At 41.4% G+C, this 17,800-nt stretch overlaps 1 protein-coding gene and 1 long non-coding RNA gene across 2 annotated transcripts in view; one reads left to right on the top strand and one right to left on the bottom strand.

Moving 5' to 3' along the window:
• The window catches only part of LOC122551515 (dual 3',5'-cyclic-AMP and -GMP phosphodiesterase 11A-like), a 411,702-nt gene that overhangs the window by 89,060 nt on the left and 304,842 nt on the right, over positions 1-17,800 (bottom strand). The window contains exons 11-12 of the mRNA XM_043693531.2: positions 7,438-7,584; positions 5,344-5,451 (exon numbers count right to left, since the gene is read on the bottom strand). Coding sequence (XP_043549466.1) covers positions 5,344-5,451; positions 7,438-7,584 — 255 coding nt within the window. The remainder of the gene's footprint in view (positions 1-5,343; positions 5,452-7,437; positions 7,585-17,800) is intronic.
• LOC122551518 (uncharacterized) overlaps positions 1-17,800 on the top strand; it is a 74,900-nt gene that overhangs the window by 14,625 nt on the left and 42,475 nt on the right. Inside the window, exon 2 of the long non-coding RNA XR_015757663.1 lies at positions 7,886-7,943. This is a non-coding gene — a long non-coding RNA (uncharacterized LOC122551518). The remainder of the gene's footprint in view (positions 1-7,885; positions 7,944-17,800) is intronic.

Genomic DNA, 17,800 nt, shown 5'->3' with positions numbered 1-17,800 from the left:
CCCTATAATGATGTGCCGAGACTTGAGACTTATCAGTTTAGAAAAAGCATCTACCAAGAATTTAAGAGGATGAGCTGGGGGACAATAAACATTTAAAATGCCATATTCTTTCCCATTTATTAAGGCTTTAAGAATTACAAACCTCCCAAATGTGTCTTTAACACATTCCAACAATTTAAATGAGAGATTTTTCCTTACCAATATAGCCACTCCCCCACTTCTGGTATTAAATGATGAAAAATAAACTCGGTCAAACCCATTCTGCTGTAACTTCAGATGCTCCTTGTCACCCAAATGTGTCTCCTGTAACAAAGCAATATCCAACTTCTCCTTTCTAAGACTCAAGAGTACCTTCTTCCTCTTAATTGATGAGTGACTTCCCTTGATATTCCAGGTACACCATTTAATCAAATCATTAGCCATAATCTTCTGCAATTACATTTAAATTCCAGAGAGGAGGAACCCGAACCACAAATTGCTGAGCCTTAGTGTCGCATGATCCACCAAATATAAAAATTACATAAATTAAAACCACTACATTTAACAAACATACAAAATTATTAAAAATAAAAAACAACAAAAACCAGGAAACAAACCAACATATAAAGCGCCAAGAGCGCTGAGTAGGGGAACTCACCCCCTGCCCGGAGGGAGCAACTACCCGTCCCGAACTGCCCATAAATAGGCATCTAACCATCTCAACCACCTTCACTTCTCCCAGCTCGAGCCGCATCGCAAGCACAAACTAAAAAGAATAAACACCCCATAGAATATCAATATGAATTAAAAAAACATTCTTTTATAAAAAAAAAGGGAATAAATACCCCACCCGCTCTTTGGTATGTCCTAACTTAGAAATTTAAAATGTACATCTTAACCACCGCCAGACATAGTTTGAACCAAATTATTATCAATAGAGGAAAGATAAGGAGGAAAAACAAAGCTCCAACCGGATTTCCTCCATTTCTTTTACAGAATGATAAACGCATACCCAAGCAACAATATTTATACATACTACAATTGTTTAAATTAGGTTAGTTTGTCCACAAACTCTCTTGCCTTCTCCGATGTGTGAAAGAGCTGCATGGCTCCATCTAAGGTTATCCAAAGCACTGCCAGATATCTCAGGGAGTAGTGAATCCCAAGCTCCTTCAGTCTTCTCTTGACACCATGATACGATTTTTGTTTCCGGATCACCGCCGCTGAAAAGTCCTGAAAAAACATGATCTTAGACCTCTCGTAAATTAGGGCCTTTGGATCCTTCCCCTGGAGTCTGGAAGCCTCCTTATCCCGGTAATGATGGAACCACACCAGGTAAGGACGAGGGCGTTGACCCAGACCTGACCTCTGTGCTGCAACCCGGTGAGCCCTTTCTATCTTCAATCCTCTCATGCCAGTCTCCAAGTCAAGGAATTTCGGAAGCCAATCTTCAACAAATTCTGCAGGCCGCTCACCTTCCTTACCCTCGGGCAGACTGATGATCCAAATGTTTTTTCTCCTGCTCCTGTTTTCAAGATCATCCACTTGGTCACGCAAATTATGAACCTGAGTCTTCAGGGCTTGGATCTCATCCTTGAATGAACTGGCATCAGCTTCCACCACTGTGACCCTGTGCTCCACCTCATCCGTCCTCTTCTCCAGGTCTCCCAGCTGCTGCTCATGCTTCTGCAGCATGAGAGAGACTGGAGCCAGCTTCTCTTCAATCTGTTTCCCCAACATCTCACAAGATTTCGAGAGCTGGTTCACCAGGTCCTGGAGAGTAATCTGCTCTGAGGCTGCTGCAGGCTGAGCTGCAGGCCCGGCCTCAGATGCTCCTCCTCCCTTTTTAGGCATTTCTGGACAGCTGAAAATACAGGTAAGTCAATTTTTAAATGTTTCTTGGGGCTCCGCAATCTTTCCAAAACCCCAAGAAATCCTGATGACCTGGGTTGGGTGGGTTAAAGCAGCCTCCTGCTCCTGCTGCAATGCGAAGCTCTGCAGTGTGATCTTCTCAGATAGCCGCCATCTTAGATCCCTCTCTCCTTTAATTCAAATCCTTCAATCCTGGTAACACCCTTTCCTATTTAATAATATACTTCCTATTGCAGGGTGAGCAGAACTGTACACAGTACTCCAAAAGTGGCATCACCTATGTCCTGTGCAACCGCAACATGACGTTACAACTCTAAACTCAAAGGTCTGAGCAATGAAGGCAAGAGTGTCAAATACCTTCTTTACCACTCTGTCTACCTGTGATGCAACGTTCAAATAATCCTAGGTCTCTCTGTTCGACAATACTCCCAGAACTCTACTATTAACTGTATAAGTCCTGCTGTTGTTCATCTTACCAAAATGTAACACCTTGCATTTACCCAAGTTAAATTACATTTGCCACTCCTCGGCCCATTGTACCAATTGATCAAAATGTCTTTTGTAATCTTACATAACCTTCTTTACTGTCCATTATATCACCAATTCTGGTTTCATTTGCAAACTTACTAACCATGCCTCCCCGATTCTCATCCAAATTGTTTATATAAATGACAAACAAAAGTGGACCCAGCAGCATTTCCTGTGGAACGCTGCTGGCCACGGGCCTCCAGTCTGAAAAGCAACCCTCAACCACCACCTTCTGTCCCTGAATCCCATGTGATCTAACTTCACTGACTAGTCTATCATGTGGAACCACATCAAAGGCTTTACTAAGCTCTGCGTAAACAGTCTGCCCTCATCTATCCTCTTGGTCATGTCTCAAAAATGTAATCAAGTTTGAGACACGATTTTCCATGCACAAAGCCATGCCGACTATCCCTAAACAGTCTTTTCCTCTCCAAATAGAACAATACAGCGCAGAATAGGCTCTTCGGCCCTCGATGTTGTGCCAACCTGTGAGCTAATCTATGCTCGTCCCCCTACACTATCCCACCATCATCCATGTGCTTATCCAAGGATTGTTTAAATCTCCCTAATGTGACTGAGTTAACTACATTAGCAGGCAGGGCATTCTAAGCCCTTACCACTCTCTGAGTAAAGAACCTGCCTCTGACATCTTAAAAACGTGTTGCTGGAAAAGTGCAGCAGGTCAGGCAGCATCAAAGGAGCAGGAGAATCGACGTTTCGCTTATGCCCGAAACGCGATTCTCCTGCTCCTTTGATGCTGCCTGACCTGCTGCGCTTTTCCAGCAACACATTTTTAAGCTCTGATCTCCAGCATCTGCAGTCCTCACTTTCTCCCTGCCTCTGACATCTGTCTTAAATCTATCACCCTCCCCCCCAATCCTAATATCTCAGAATCCCCTCCAACAATTTACCCATCATTGATATCAGACTCACGGGTTTATAACTCCCAGGTTTCTCCTTACAGCCTTCCTTTAATGAAGGCACAATATTAGCCACCCTCCAGTCCTCTGGCACTTCACCTGTGACTAGATGATTCAAATGTCTCTGCTAAGGGCCCAACAATTTCTTTCCTAGATTCCCACAACATCCTGGGATACACTTTTTTTAAGACCTCCAGCACCTTGTCTTCTGTAATGTGGACTGTTTTCAAGACATCAGTATTTATTTTCCCAAGTTCCCAGCCTCCACCTAATTCCTGTGGTTCCACATATAGATGACCAATAAGATCTTCTTCATTATGAATCTGATATTTTCATCTATTTCCTGATTGTATAAGGAAAAATAAACACCCTCATTTCAATTTTTAGTAAAAGTTCCCCACAAATAGCTAGTGAATTCTATGGTGTGGATTTTGTTTTTTCTGACATTAGTTCGAATCTAGAGCCAAATTGAAGTGATTTCCAGGCATCCAACATGTCATCAAAGAAGACTAGCAGTCTATTAAATTGAATAATTTTCATGGAATAGGTGTAAAATGCACTGATTAATCAACTTGTAATTACATTTCAGAAAATAAATGTTTGGGATTGATAGTTTAAAAATGTTTCTTTTGTAAATCAGTATTGAGAAATCTGGCATTCCAAAATATATGAAATTAGTTGATTCAGGTCAGAAACAATTGTCAGATGTAACTGTGAACTTGGTATTACACTAAAAAGAATCCAGTTACACATCATTCAACAAACTGTAACTTTTTCAAGAGTTTTTTACAATAACATTAACTAAAACTGAACTGGACTCGTCATATAGATATTATGGATACAACAGCAGGGTCAGAAGTTAGGAATCCTGCAGCAAGTAACTCACCTCCTGACTGCCCAGAGCTTGTCCAGCGTCTACAAGGCACACATCAGAAATATGAAGAAATACTCCCCACTATCCTGGATGAGTGCACATCCTACAACACTCAAAAGCTTTACAGCATCCAGGCCAAAGGATTGACACCACATCCACAAACATTCAGCCCTTTCATCACCTACAATTGCAGTAGTGTGTATCACCTACAAGGTGCATTGCAGAAACTCAGTCAGTGCCTACTGAACCTGCAACCACTACCATTTAGGGTCAAAAGCTTGGAACTCCTTCCCTAGCAGCATTGTGCATGCACCTTTAACAAATGGATGCAGCGGTTCAAGATTACAGCTCACCACCACCTTCTCAAGGGAATGGGCAATAACTGCTGGGCCACCATCCTCTCAATGAATAAAAAGAAATTGTGCAAGTATGGCCTTTCATTAGTTGAGTTTCTACTTGATTAACATCAGTGGACAACGTCAACATTTCAGTCTCTAAAGAAGCATGGAATCACCAGAGCAACTTAAGGATTTTGCATATTTAACTGCACATGTACGGACTCCAGAGGTTGCTATGAGTTTTAGTGGAGTAACACTGACTATTTCACAGTCATTACTACCACAAAATCAATATGTAGATTACTGAATGTTTCCATGTTTTATGCCAAATGAATGGAAGATTTGCTTCTGACATATGGTAATAAACAACTCTCCCTAATTCATAATGTAGGCTTGAGATCCAATTTAGTCTCAGTGTTTTAAGATACTTGTTTCAATTTTGACTGCAATATCCCAGTAAATATCTTGGCAATGTATTTAAAAATGTCACCAGAGCTTTTTGTCCTCATTGTTCCTTCCAAAATCATAAACTAATTTCTTCCTAACAGAAAATCTAGTATTTACATAATAATGGTTGCAATGTGACATTACAATGAGGACACGCAGTCATTTACCTGAATATACAAGCTCAACTGCAACATCAATATATTGCATTTGCAATCACAGTTCTAGAACTTTCTATATTAAATTAATACCATTGCAAGTAAATTAAATTTAACTAGATCAACAAAGATAAAATCAAGTTCAAAACAAAGGAACATATTTTCAATAAAGCTGAATAACTTGTTTTGATACTTGGTGTCATCTATTGCTGTATTAATTGAATACTCACTGTCAATATTGCAAACATGCATTGAGACACATTAAATGCATGCCGCCAGTTGTGGTAGAGAACCATCCTGTAGTTCTTCCGAACAGTCAGTAACCACCTACACAAAGTCTATAAAACACAGTGTGTAAAGCCAATGTTTCACAATTTGTATTAACATAGCCGCTTTAATGTGCTAAAATGTTCAAACCAGAATGGCAAAGAGGTTTCAAAAGAATTTGAGATCATTACTCTGATAACAGATATTAATGTAAACAAAACAAAAACAATAGGAATGGAGTGAAAGTAACATTCTGTCATAGCGCAACAGAAGGAAATTCCACTGATTCTAAGGCATTGTTTAAAATCTTTGATAGACGGATGAGCTTTTGGCTAACCTCAAAGGCACTAATAGATTCTGCACTGCAGCGTCTTTTTGGGCTTGGCTGCATTGGGGAATGTATGTTTGATGGTTTTGATAGATTAAGTAAGCTTCTGAAGAGGAAGTTTTTCAAATGACCGTTTTAAAGCAAAATTCAACAGAGTCTGGCCTTTCTAAATACTTCCAAATATTATAGGGCACGTGAGTTCTATTTGTAAAGTAAATAATGTATAAGTAGCTTGGGGGTGAAGAAGGGGCTGAAGGCAATTGAAGACGAGCTGAAGCAGATGGAAGGAAACTTGAAAGGGAGGGAAGGAGATTAGAAGAGGTGGTGGGGATTGAAGGGAGCAGTGGTGCAAATGGCTGAGTGTGAGGTGGGTCCTTGCACTGAAATAAAGAACTAGGTCAATGTTAACGGTGAACAGAGATGAGCCTGGCGAGGACATGGAAGTCCTGGGCCTCCTTCACCGCTGCTCCCTCACCACCCGACGCCTGGAGGAAGAAAGCATCATCTTCCGCCTCGGAACACTTCAACCCCAGGGCATCAATGTGGACTTCAACAGTTTCCTCATTTCCCCTTCCCCCATCTCACCCCAGTTCCAAATGTCCAGCTCAGCACTGTTCCCATGACTTGTCCGGACTTGTCCTACCTGCCTAGCTCCTTTTCCACCTATCCACTCCACCCTCTCCTCCCTGACCTATCACCTTCATCCCCTCCCCCACTCACCTATTGTACTCTATGCTACTTTCTCCCCACCCCCACCCTCCCCTAGCTTATCTCTCCACGCTTCAGGCTCTCTGCCTTTATTCCTGATGAAGGGCTTTTGCCCGAAACGTCGATTTCGCTGCTCCTTAGATGCTGCCTGAACTGCTGAGCTCTTCAGCACCACTAATCCAGAATCTGGTTTCCAGCATCTGCAGTAATTGTTTTTACCTCTGTCTTGGCATCAGCCCACTTCGGTCTGTCCTACCCTCCAGGAGACCAAACCCTATCTGCTGGCTTTCCTGGTAGGCACACAATTTTGGGGAAATTCCTGATTGCCAATTCCCACCTCCATCACAAAAAAAATTGATCTTGCCTCTCAATCTTCAGAGAATATTGATGTTATTTCCCCCAGCCTCTATCATAGTTCACTATAACAGCACATTTTATGGTGACATTTTGCTTCTCACTTGAGCAGCAATTATGTATTCGACAACATGTTAAATCAGTAACCATCGTTGTGCGAAACAGAGAAGTTGAGGTTGCATGAGGGTGAGTGGATACTTTGAGTAAAACAAATCAAGAATAAAAGGAAACGTTCAAAGCAACCTGCTGATGATGGCCACTCTATGTTGCAAATCCAATTGTGATGGTAGAATACAAAGAGTCAATTTAAAAGGAGGGTCATGGATAGGGGGGATAGTCAAAGTCCCTTTCCAGGGTCGGGGAGTCCAGAACTAGAGGGTTTAGGTTTAAGGTGAGGGGGAAAGATTTAAAAGGAAACTAATGGGCAATTTTTCATGCAGAGGATGGTGTGTGTATGGAATGAGCTGCCAAAGGTCAGGAGGAGGGACCTCAGTATGAGGAGAAGGAGTCAATATTCATCAGTCAATTTCTGTTAGGCCTAAATGTCAACTGTCAGCAAATTAATTCAGGCTTCGTTCTTACACATTTTACATTTGTAGGATAAATAATGAATAATGCACAAAACTTACATTTTATAAATCATTCTGTTTGTATTTGGATAAATTACCTCATAATCAATTTTGAATTTCTGCACCATTCCGAGCTCCATAAACATTCTGAGGGCTGCAGTGATCATAGCATCATTGTCAAGAGAGAAGTCATTGAAATGGAATTCATCAATACTGAGTTCAGTGGCAAGTGGGATGTTTGCTGCCTGCAAATGAAAAGAATTCTCAGGCGTTTAATAATTCAAAACTGAGGTTTTACTTTTAACTTTTTATTTGCTCTTCATAGCAGATAATACTGTGAAAATAGAGAGACAAAGAGAGCTTCTTTGAAAACGCCTGAAAGGCAAAGGATCTAACCATTAGGATAGTTCAAAGAAATTCTGCATTGGCATCCACCTAACATTCTGAAAAGCTAAATCTAAGCCGATTTCATATTTTGCATGACAGTACAGAACTTGCATATTATTGAAAAGAGAGATATGCTGCCAAAAGTATTTTGTCTTTCAGTCATTGAGACAGATGCAAGAATGACAATTTACCTTACAGAAGAAAAGGGTGCTGATTGGTAAGTGATCATTGTTTTTTTATTCCCCTTTCATAGGATATGGCCAGCATTTATCATCCATCCCTAACTGTCCTTGAATTGAGTGAATTACTAGACTATTTCAGAGTCAACCACACTGTTGTAGATCCAGAGTCACATTCAGGCCAGACAAGGATTGCAGATTTCCTTTTCTAAAGGACATTAGTGGACCAATTAGGTTTTTACAATGATTAACCATAGTTTCATGGTTACCATTACTGAAACTGGCATTCGTTTCCAGATTTAACAATTCAATTTAAATTCCACTAGCTGCCATTTTATGATTTCAGCCCATGTCCCCAGAGGATTAGCTTCGGTCACTGAATATTAGTCCAATGACAATATGTCACCATCTCCCCCGAAAGGCTGAGGCATTGCCATGGAGAAAGCATTGGGGAAGTCCTGGGTAAGCTAATACAGGTGCAAGGTCTGAACATATTCCTTTTCATTTCAGAGAATGAGTCACTGCATATCAATGTATGTTGCTGCTAGCAAGTGTAAATAAGCCACACTATGCATATTGTGGCTCAACTGATTTTCTTAAATTGGTTATTAGTCCTATACAGTCTAATGTACTGAGGGAATTCTACTTAGTACACTTAGGATAGTTCAGCAAACATTGCCAAATTGTGAAATCAAACTAAACAGCAGACATTTTGCTTTGGTTTTGATAAGTGCAAGCTGGTTGAGCACAGTCTATAATCTATGTATTACAAACTGAAAGAATGTTTGCTAGGAATGACTACACAGGACCCAGTTCACTGCAAACAGATGGAATGTGCTTAAGCTTTGCAACTGTTTTGAATTGCCTAGGAACTTGGATAGCCTAGAATTCCATGTTGACTATCCAATTAGCCAGTATCCATTTCTCCGATAAAGCAAATTGTAGTGATTGTTCAATATTTAGCATTCTTGCATTGGTCTTGTAGAGAGCAAGATCTAAAGCTTCAGCAACATGTCTTCCTTTTTAGCAATATTTCATTTTGATATTTTTAGGACCTGTTCATAGAGTTTGTTAGAAGATTTTAGGATATTTCATGGAAAATTAATTTTGAATACATTCCAATCTTAAAAATTGCCAATGGATATATCTGATCTTTTAACATATTTACAACCACTGAATCGCTACAATGTGGAAGCAGGCCATTCAGTTCTTCGAGTCCACACCAACCTGCTGAAGAGGATCTCACCCAGACTCACCCCCTTACCCTTTCCCTGTAACTCTGCATTTGCAATGGCTAACCCACCTAGCCTGCATATTCCTGGACTCTATGGGCAGTTTAGCATGGCCAATGCACCTAACCTGCACATCTTCGGAGTATGGGAGAAAACCGAAGCACCTGGAGGAAATCCACACAGACACAGGGAGAATGTGCAAACTCCACACAGACAATTGCCCCAAGGTGGAATCAAATCTGGGTCCCTGGCGCTGTGAGGCAGCAGTGCTAACCACTGAGCCACTGTGCTGCCCCATTTATGAGAATGCAAACTTTTATTCCCTTGATTTTTTTACAAATCTTAACAACTGTTTAGCACTTATATACATTGACTGCATTGTCCATACATAAATGTCAATTAATTAAATTCATAAAGTTTAAGTTTGAGATGACCACAACTTTCTTTCATTTATCTGAGAAAGGTTGAAGAGAATATTTTTAGTTTATTTAATTTTGTTCAAATGATTATGTATAAAAAATGCCAGAAATTGTTTTTCCTACTAAACTATTTCATCTAGAGGAGAAAGTGAGAACTGCAGATGCTGGATTGAACAGAGTCAAGAGTGGGGTGCGAGAAAAGCACAGCAGGTCAGGAAGCATCTGAGGAGCAGGAGAATCGACGTTACAGGCAAAAGGATGAAGGGCTGTTGCCCAAAAAGTTGATTCTCCTGCTCTTTGGATGCTGCCTAACCTGCTGTGCTTTTCCAGCACCCCACTCTCGACTATTTGTCTAGAGACTTGGTTTAAAACTTCAATTGTTTTCACTGCCTGCTCTAAAATCCTTCCTCACTTTCATTCAACAGGGTGAAAATTTCTTATATGCTGTTGCCCACAAGCAGCCCATTTTACATGCCACCCAGTTTCTGTACAATGGAAAACAGAATGGGGTATAGTGTAAAAGAGACTGTTAATTCGCTATTATATACTTTATAACACTAACTACTTACATTTACATAGTGCTTTTCACATACCATAGCATGCAATATTATTTATATACTAATTGAATGCAATGGTATGCAAAATGTGGGTAATAACACTTGAGCCTCCTCTAAATAGACGAAAAGTTAAACTGTGGTTGCTGTGTTGGGAAGTGTACGACACTCATTTGTAATTCTGTAAATAAATATTAAAGTATAAGACTCCAGTATATACTTTGCCAATAGAGTTTATGAAATATAATATTTAACACTTTCACTGTCCAAGACAAATTTCAATTCCAACGTGGTTTTCATCTCTGCTGGGAGTACTGATTGTTCCTCACTCTGCCTCCATCCAACAAGATCCACATTGTACAGCAGATATAAACACATTTGTATTGATACTGCACCTTTCATAGTTACTTGATATCCCAAGCACTTTAAGTACTTTATGTAGTTTGAAATGTAGCTATTATTGTAATGCATGCAATGCATCAACCATTTTTCATACTGCAAGCTCTCACAATCAGCAATGTAATAATGGCCCGATAATGTGTTTCTGTGACATTTGGGGGAGAATTATGGGCCAGAATATTAACAACAGCTTTCTTGCCATTCCTCAAAACAGTGCAATAGGATCTTTACATTCATTTGAGAAGGCAGATAGGTCCTCGGTTTAACATCGGACGTTCCAGTATTGCCTCAGTGTTGTACTACACTGGAATGTCAGGCTTGACTTTTATTCTTATGCCCTGGAATTAAAACTGAACCCATACCCATGACACAGGAACAAGAATACTACCATAAGACAATAAGATATGGGAGCAGAATTAAGCTATTAGCCCATTGAGTCTGCCGTGTCATTCAATCATGGCTGATGTGTTTCTCAACCCCATTCTCCTGCCTTCTCCCCATAATCTTTGATCCCCTTATTAATCAAGACCCTATTTATTTCTGTCTTAAATACCCTCAATAACCTGGCTTCAACAGCCTTCTGAGGTAATAAGCTCCACAGAGTCACCATCCTCAGGCTGAAGAAATTCCTCCTCATCTCAGTTATAAGAGTTGTCCCTTCATTCTGAGGGTGTGCCATCAGGTCATAGTCTCTCCTACTCATGGAAACATCTTCTCCCTATCCACTCTATCTAGGACTCCCAGTACTCCCAAGTTTCAGAGACCTCCCCACATTTCTTCAAATTTCCATTGAGTAGAGACCCAGAGTCATCAACTGCACCTCATGTGACAGGCTCTTCACTCCCAGGATCATTTCTTGTAAACTTCCCCGGACCTCCTCCAAGCCAGTACATCCTTCCTTAGATACAAGGCCCAAAACTGCTCACAATATTCCAAAATGATGTCTGACCAGAGCCTTATACAGCCTCAGCAGTATATCTCTGCTCTCGTATTCTGACTCTCTTGAAATGAATGCTAACATTGTATTTACTTTCTTAGCTGTCAACTGAACCTCCATGTTAACCTTAAGAGAATCCTGAACGAGGACTGTTAAGTTCCTTTTTGCTTCAGATTTCTGAAGCCTTTTCCTAATTAGAAAACAGTCTGTGCCCGTTCTTCCTACCGAAGTGCATTACCTTACATTTTCCCGTATTGTGTACAAACTGCCATTTCTTTGCCCACACTCAGAGTCATAGAGATGTACAGCATGGAAACAGACCCTTCGGTCCAACCCGTCCATGCCGACCAGATATCCCAACCCAATCTAGTCCCACTTGCCAGCACCCAGTCCATATCCCTCCAAACCCTTCCTATTCATATACCCATTCAAATGCCTCTTAAATGTTGCAATTGTACCAGCCTCCACCACTTCCTCTGGCAGCTCATTCCATACATGTACCATCTTCTGCGTGAAAAAGTTGCCCCTTAGGTCTCTTTTATATCTTTCCCCTCTCACCCTAAACCTATGCCCTCTAGTTCTGGACTCCCTGACCCCAGGGAAAAGACTTTGTCTATTTATCCTATCTATGCCCCTCATAATTTTGTAAACCTCAATAAGGTCACCCCTCAGCCTCTGACACTCCAGGCAAAACAGCCCCAGCCTGTTCAGCCTCTCCCTGTAGCTCAGATCCCGCAACCCTGGCAACATCCTTGTAATCTTTTCTGAACCCTTTCAAGTTTCACAACATCTTTCCGATAGGAAGGAGACCAGAATTGCACGCAATATTCCAACAGTGGCCTAACCAATCATAGCCTATCCAAGTCCTTCTGCAGCATCCCCACCTCCTGTATACTATCTCTACCTATCTTTACAAAATTAAGAACAATGCACACAGTTTCTTCGCCCAGATCGTTATTATCTAGCATGAATAGTTGTGGTCCCAACGCTGACCCCTGTGGAACTCCACTAACCATCGGCTGCCATCCTGAAAAAGACCACTTTATCCCTACTCTCTGTCTTCTGCCAGTCAGCCAATTCTATACACATAGGTAAAAACAATGACTGCAGATGCTGGAAACCAGATTCTGGATTAGTGGTGCTGGAAGAGCACAGCAGTTCAGGCAGCATCCGAGGACAGGCAAAATCGACGTTTCGGGCAAAAGCCCTTCATCAGGAATAAAGGCAGAGAGCCTGAAGCGTGGAGAGATAAGCGAGAGGAGGGTGGGGGTGGGGAGAGAGTAGCATAGAGTACAATAGGTCAGTGGGGGAGGAGATGAAGGTGATAGGTCAGGGAGGAGAGGGTGGAGTGGATAGGTGGAAAAGGAGCTGGGCAGGTCGGACAAGTCCGGACAAGACAAGGGGACAGTGTTGTGCTGGAGGTTAGAAACTAGGATGAGGTGGGGTAAGGGGAAATGAGGAAGCTGTTGAAGTCCACATTGATGCCCTGGGGTTGAAGTGTTCCGAGGCATTGCCGCCACCTCATGCTCCCGCGAGGAAGTTGAGCAATTCATCAACTTCACCAACACATTCCACCCTGATCTTAAATTTACCTGGACCATCTCTGACACCTCCCTCCCCTTCCTGGAGCTCACCATATCCATTAATGACGACCGACTTGACACTGACATTTTCTATAAACCCACCGACTCCCACAGCTACCTGGATTACACCTCCTCCCACCTTATCTCTTGCAAAAATACCATCCCGTATTCCCAATTCCTCCGCCTCCGCCGTATCTGCTCCCAGGAGGACCAGTTCCACCATAGAACACACCAGATGGCCTCCTTCTTTAGAGACCGCAATTTCCCTTCCCACGTGGTTAAAGATGCCTTCCAACGCATCTCGTCTACATCCCGCACCTCCGCCCTCAGACCCAACCCCTCCAACCGCAACAAGGACAGAACGCCCCTGGTGCTCACCTTCCACCCTACCAACCTTTGCATAAACCAAATCATCCGCCGACATTTCCGCCACCTCCAAACAGACCCCACCACCAGGGATATATTTCCCTCCCCACCCCTCTCCGTCTTCCGCAAAGACCGTTCCCTCCGTGACTACCTGGTCAGGTCCACGCCCCCCTATGACCCACCCTCCCATCCTGGCACTTTCCCCTGCCACCGCAGGAAGTGTAAAACCTGTGCCCACACCTCCTCCCTCACCTCTATCCAAGGCCCTAAAGGAGCCTTCCATATCCATCAAAGTTTTACCTGCACATCTACTAATATCATTTATTGTATCCGTTGCTCCCGATGCGGTGTCCTCTACATCGGGGAGACTGGGCGCCTCCTAGCAGAGCGCTTTAGGGAACATCTCCGAGACACCCGCACCAATCAACCAAACCGCCCCGTGGCCCAACATTTCAACTCCCCCTCCCACTCTGCCGAGGATATGGAGGTGCTGGGCCTCCTCCACCACCGCTCCCTCACCACCAGACGCCTGGAGGAAGAACGCCTCATCTTCCGCCTCGGAACACTTCAACCCCAGGGCATCAATGTGGACTTCAACAGCTTCCTCATTTCCCCTTACCCCACCTCATCCTAGTTTCTAACCTCCAGCACAACACTGTCCCCTTGTCTTGTCCTGACTTGTCCGACCTGCCCAGCTCCTTTTTCACCTATCCACTCCACCCTCTCCTCCCTGACCTATCATCTTCATCCCCTCCCCCACTCACCTATTGTACTCTATGCTACTGTCTCCCCATCCCCACCCTCCTCTAGCTTATCTCTCCACACTTCAGGCTTTCTGCCTTTATTCCTGATGAAGGGCTTTTGCCCGAAACGTCGATTTTGCCTGTCCTCGGATGCTGCCTGAACTGCTGTGCTCTTCCAGCACCACTAATCCACAATCCTCTATACATGCCTGTACCTTGCCCCTCACACCATGGGCTCTAATCTTAATTAGCAGCCTCCTGTGTAGCATCTTGTCAAAGGACTTCTGGAAATCCAAATAGATCACATCGACTGGCTCTCCTTTGTCTAAGTTGCTCATTAACTCTTTGATGAATCCTAACAGATTTGTCAGGCTTGACCTCCCCTTGATGAGGCCATACTGACTCAGCCCTATTTCATCATACACTTCCAAGTACTTCACAATCCCATCCTCAATAATGGATTCTAAAATCTTTCCAACGACACAGGTGAGGCTACCTGCCCTACAGTTTCCTGTCTTCTGCCTCTCTGCCTTTTTAAAGAGGACTGTTACATTAGCTATTTTCCAGACCTTTGGGACCCTCCTCGACTCCAGTGGTTCCTGAAAGATCATCACCAATGTCTCCACAATCCTCTCAGCTATCTCCTTCAGAATCCTGGTGTAGTCCATTTAGTCCAGGTGATTTATTCATTTTCTGACCTTTCGCCCAACTGAGTCACTGCTGTCATAATCAATGCTACCATCAATAGTGTGTCCATATGGGTTGTCAGTTAACACAAGTTAAATTCTACAGGACAAACATATTTGATTCGTCTAACCTCACCCATAATACTTGGCTTTAACTACTCAAATGCTTGAGATTTGGGATTTATTTTTACCCCTCTGTACACTTATTTCCCCGTGTCTCAACCCAGATTCTTGGGAGCAATTGGAAATTATTCACCTTTGGTCAGTCCTCCTATGCCACCTTTATTACAACCAGACCCTGAGGTTACAAGCTGGTGGACACATTTAGATAAAGAGCCATGTGTACTATATTTTATGAATTCAGTGAAAATATATCGAAATTTGATTAATGTTGCATGACAACCTCAAGGTAATCAGTAGTAATATATGTACAATACTGAGTGGTGGATAATATTGTTGTATAACTCATTAACACTATTTATTATAGGCTACATTCTACCTTTACAATACCATGATTAATCATTTGTGTGACAGCAACTGGTAATAAAGTACGTTTTCTCCACAGTGTGATAGTTGGCTCTTATCCAGTTCATTGAGATGTAAACAAAATTACTGCATTATGATAATATGGTTCTGTAATACAAGAATACACTACATTCTTAAGATTAAAAAAAATGAGGTTTCACCTTTCAGTGTGAAATTAGCCTGCATTACTTCAGAGTCACTGAAAGGACAGCAATAGTTACCAGGCAGATACGTGAGGTGCATTTTCTTTATCGCTTTTTGGTGAATGGATTCATGTTTTTCCAAGGGAAAGACAAAAGGCATAATAATTAAACTAAAATAGTTCATGGCAAATGTCAAGTGCAAGCATCAGTTCCTAACCAGGAAGATTATGAAAAGTACAGAAGGGAATGGGAAATGTTAACTCAGGAGGCAGAAAGGTTATGACAAAATACTAGCAGGCACCATTGAATTGAACCTTAAAACAATTTGTAAACATATAAAAGGTGTAAATATTTATCTCAGAAAAAGTTCAATCTTTTACAGACCCAAAACAAAATGTTCATGCAGAGACAGGAGATGTGAGTAAAGCACTAAAAGCTTTTTGCTTTGATAATTGATATAAAGGCTGCAGGAAATAAAGGCTGTAAGATTCTGTAAATCCCTTTTTTAGATTAGAATCAGTCTGAACATTGGGGCACAGACAGCCTCACACAGGGCACCTCACACCATCAATGTATTATCTGGGCCAACTTGGTACCTATTATTAAAGTTCACTTGAGAATGTAACTTTAAGAAAGTTCTGGTATTTACATATGAAAGAACTGAAACCAGCATGCCCATTCTAAAAGATGAGAGACTTAACAAACAATCCAGGTCTTTTTCAATACATAATTTCAGTTACATCACACTGTAAACTTTTGCTATAAATTCTGTGTCCTACGATCTTATACACCACAACTACCCGATGAAGGAGCAGTGCTCCGAAAGCTAGTGCTTCCAAATTAACCTGTTTGACTATAACCTGATGTTGTGTGATTTTTAACTTTGTACACTCCAGTCTAATACCGGCACCTCCAAATCATGCAAGAAATGAGGAGAGATGAGTTTTAGAAGAAAAAAATAACAACTGAAAATTGATGTTACCTGCTCCAGATGGAATGCATCTAGGTTGCTGAAAGAACCAAAGATAGAAGTAGCAAAGACATTGGTCATAATCTTTCAATCCTCACTGAATGTATTTCTGGAGGCCTGTAAGGTTGCTCATGTTATACCATAATTCAAAATAAGGAAGAAGAGACAAAGCAGGAAATTATAGAAGAATTAACCTGCTGGACACACTTTCCTCATTCCTGAAGAAGGGCTTATGCCCGAAACGTCGATTCTCCTGTTCCCTGGATGCTGCCTGACCTGCTGCGCTTTTCCAGCAACACATTTTCAGCTCTGATCTCCAGCATCTGCAGACCTCACTTTCTCCCAACTTTAAGATCAGTTCAAACAAATCCTTAAAGGTGGCTGATAATGTAGTTAGAAAAACATATGGGTTAACTGGATTTAAATTGAGGAATAGAATATAATGATCATATTCTTATGTACATAAGTAGTGATCTTATGTACATCACTACTTAGGCCTCATCAGAGACATTTTTGAAAACATTGGGCATCAGACTTGTTGTAATGAACTAAGAAAGGATACCAGGAAGTTTCAATAAGATGTTACTAGGGATGAGTAGCTTCAGTTATGAGGAGTGGTTGGCAAAGTTGTGAATGTTCTCTTTAGAACAGATAAGATATTTTTAAAAAATGAGTGATTGTGACAAAATAAGTGGAGAAAAATTATTCCTACTGGCAAGGGGGTCAGTAACTCCGATATTGGGCCAAAACAGCTCCTGCTGTGTTGTCAGCTTCTCTGTTTATGTGAAAGGACAATCTTACAGTATGCTTAAAAATTCATAAAACTTTTTAAACACAAAAAAAGAACACTATAATGAACTCATTATTGAAAATCCATCAACGCGTGCCTGTCTTGATCCATAAAAAAGGTGTGATTTTTATCTTTAATAGTATTCCATTATCAAATATTAGGTCTGACACATTTTTTCACACACTTGTATCCCTTAATCTACAATTAAACGAGAACTTGATATTCTGTAATATTGAATCATTTAATTTTATTTCTATAAATATGGATACACGACACAGATAAATATTGAGAACTTTATACTGAATGAAGGCTGTGTGGGATCCAAGGAGTTTCTCACTGCAATAACTCAGCATCAAATGAATTAATTGTTTGCAACACAAAAGTCTTGACTTTTTAAATATTGATCAATTTTCAAAACTAGTAATTGAACAGTTGTTTCCTCTTCCCCTATTAACATATAGCTTGAGTGACACAAATAGTTACAATTTCATGGCATGAAAAATAATATACTACTTTTATGGCTCCAGTTAAAGAGGGGTTCACAGTCT

Source organism: Chiloscyllium plagiosum, unplaced genomic scaffold, assembly GCF_037043375.1.
Source record: "Chiloscyllium plagiosum isolate Xiang-an unplaced genomic scaffold, Cpla_swu_hap1 HiC_scaffold_7, whole genome shotgun sequence".
NCBI lineage: Eukaryota > Metazoa > Chordata > Chondrichthyes > Orectolobiformes > Hemiscylliidae > Chiloscyllium > Chiloscyllium plagiosum.
Note: the sequence above shows the minus strand (reverse complement) of the source record. Positions and strands in the feature narration are given on the sequence as shown.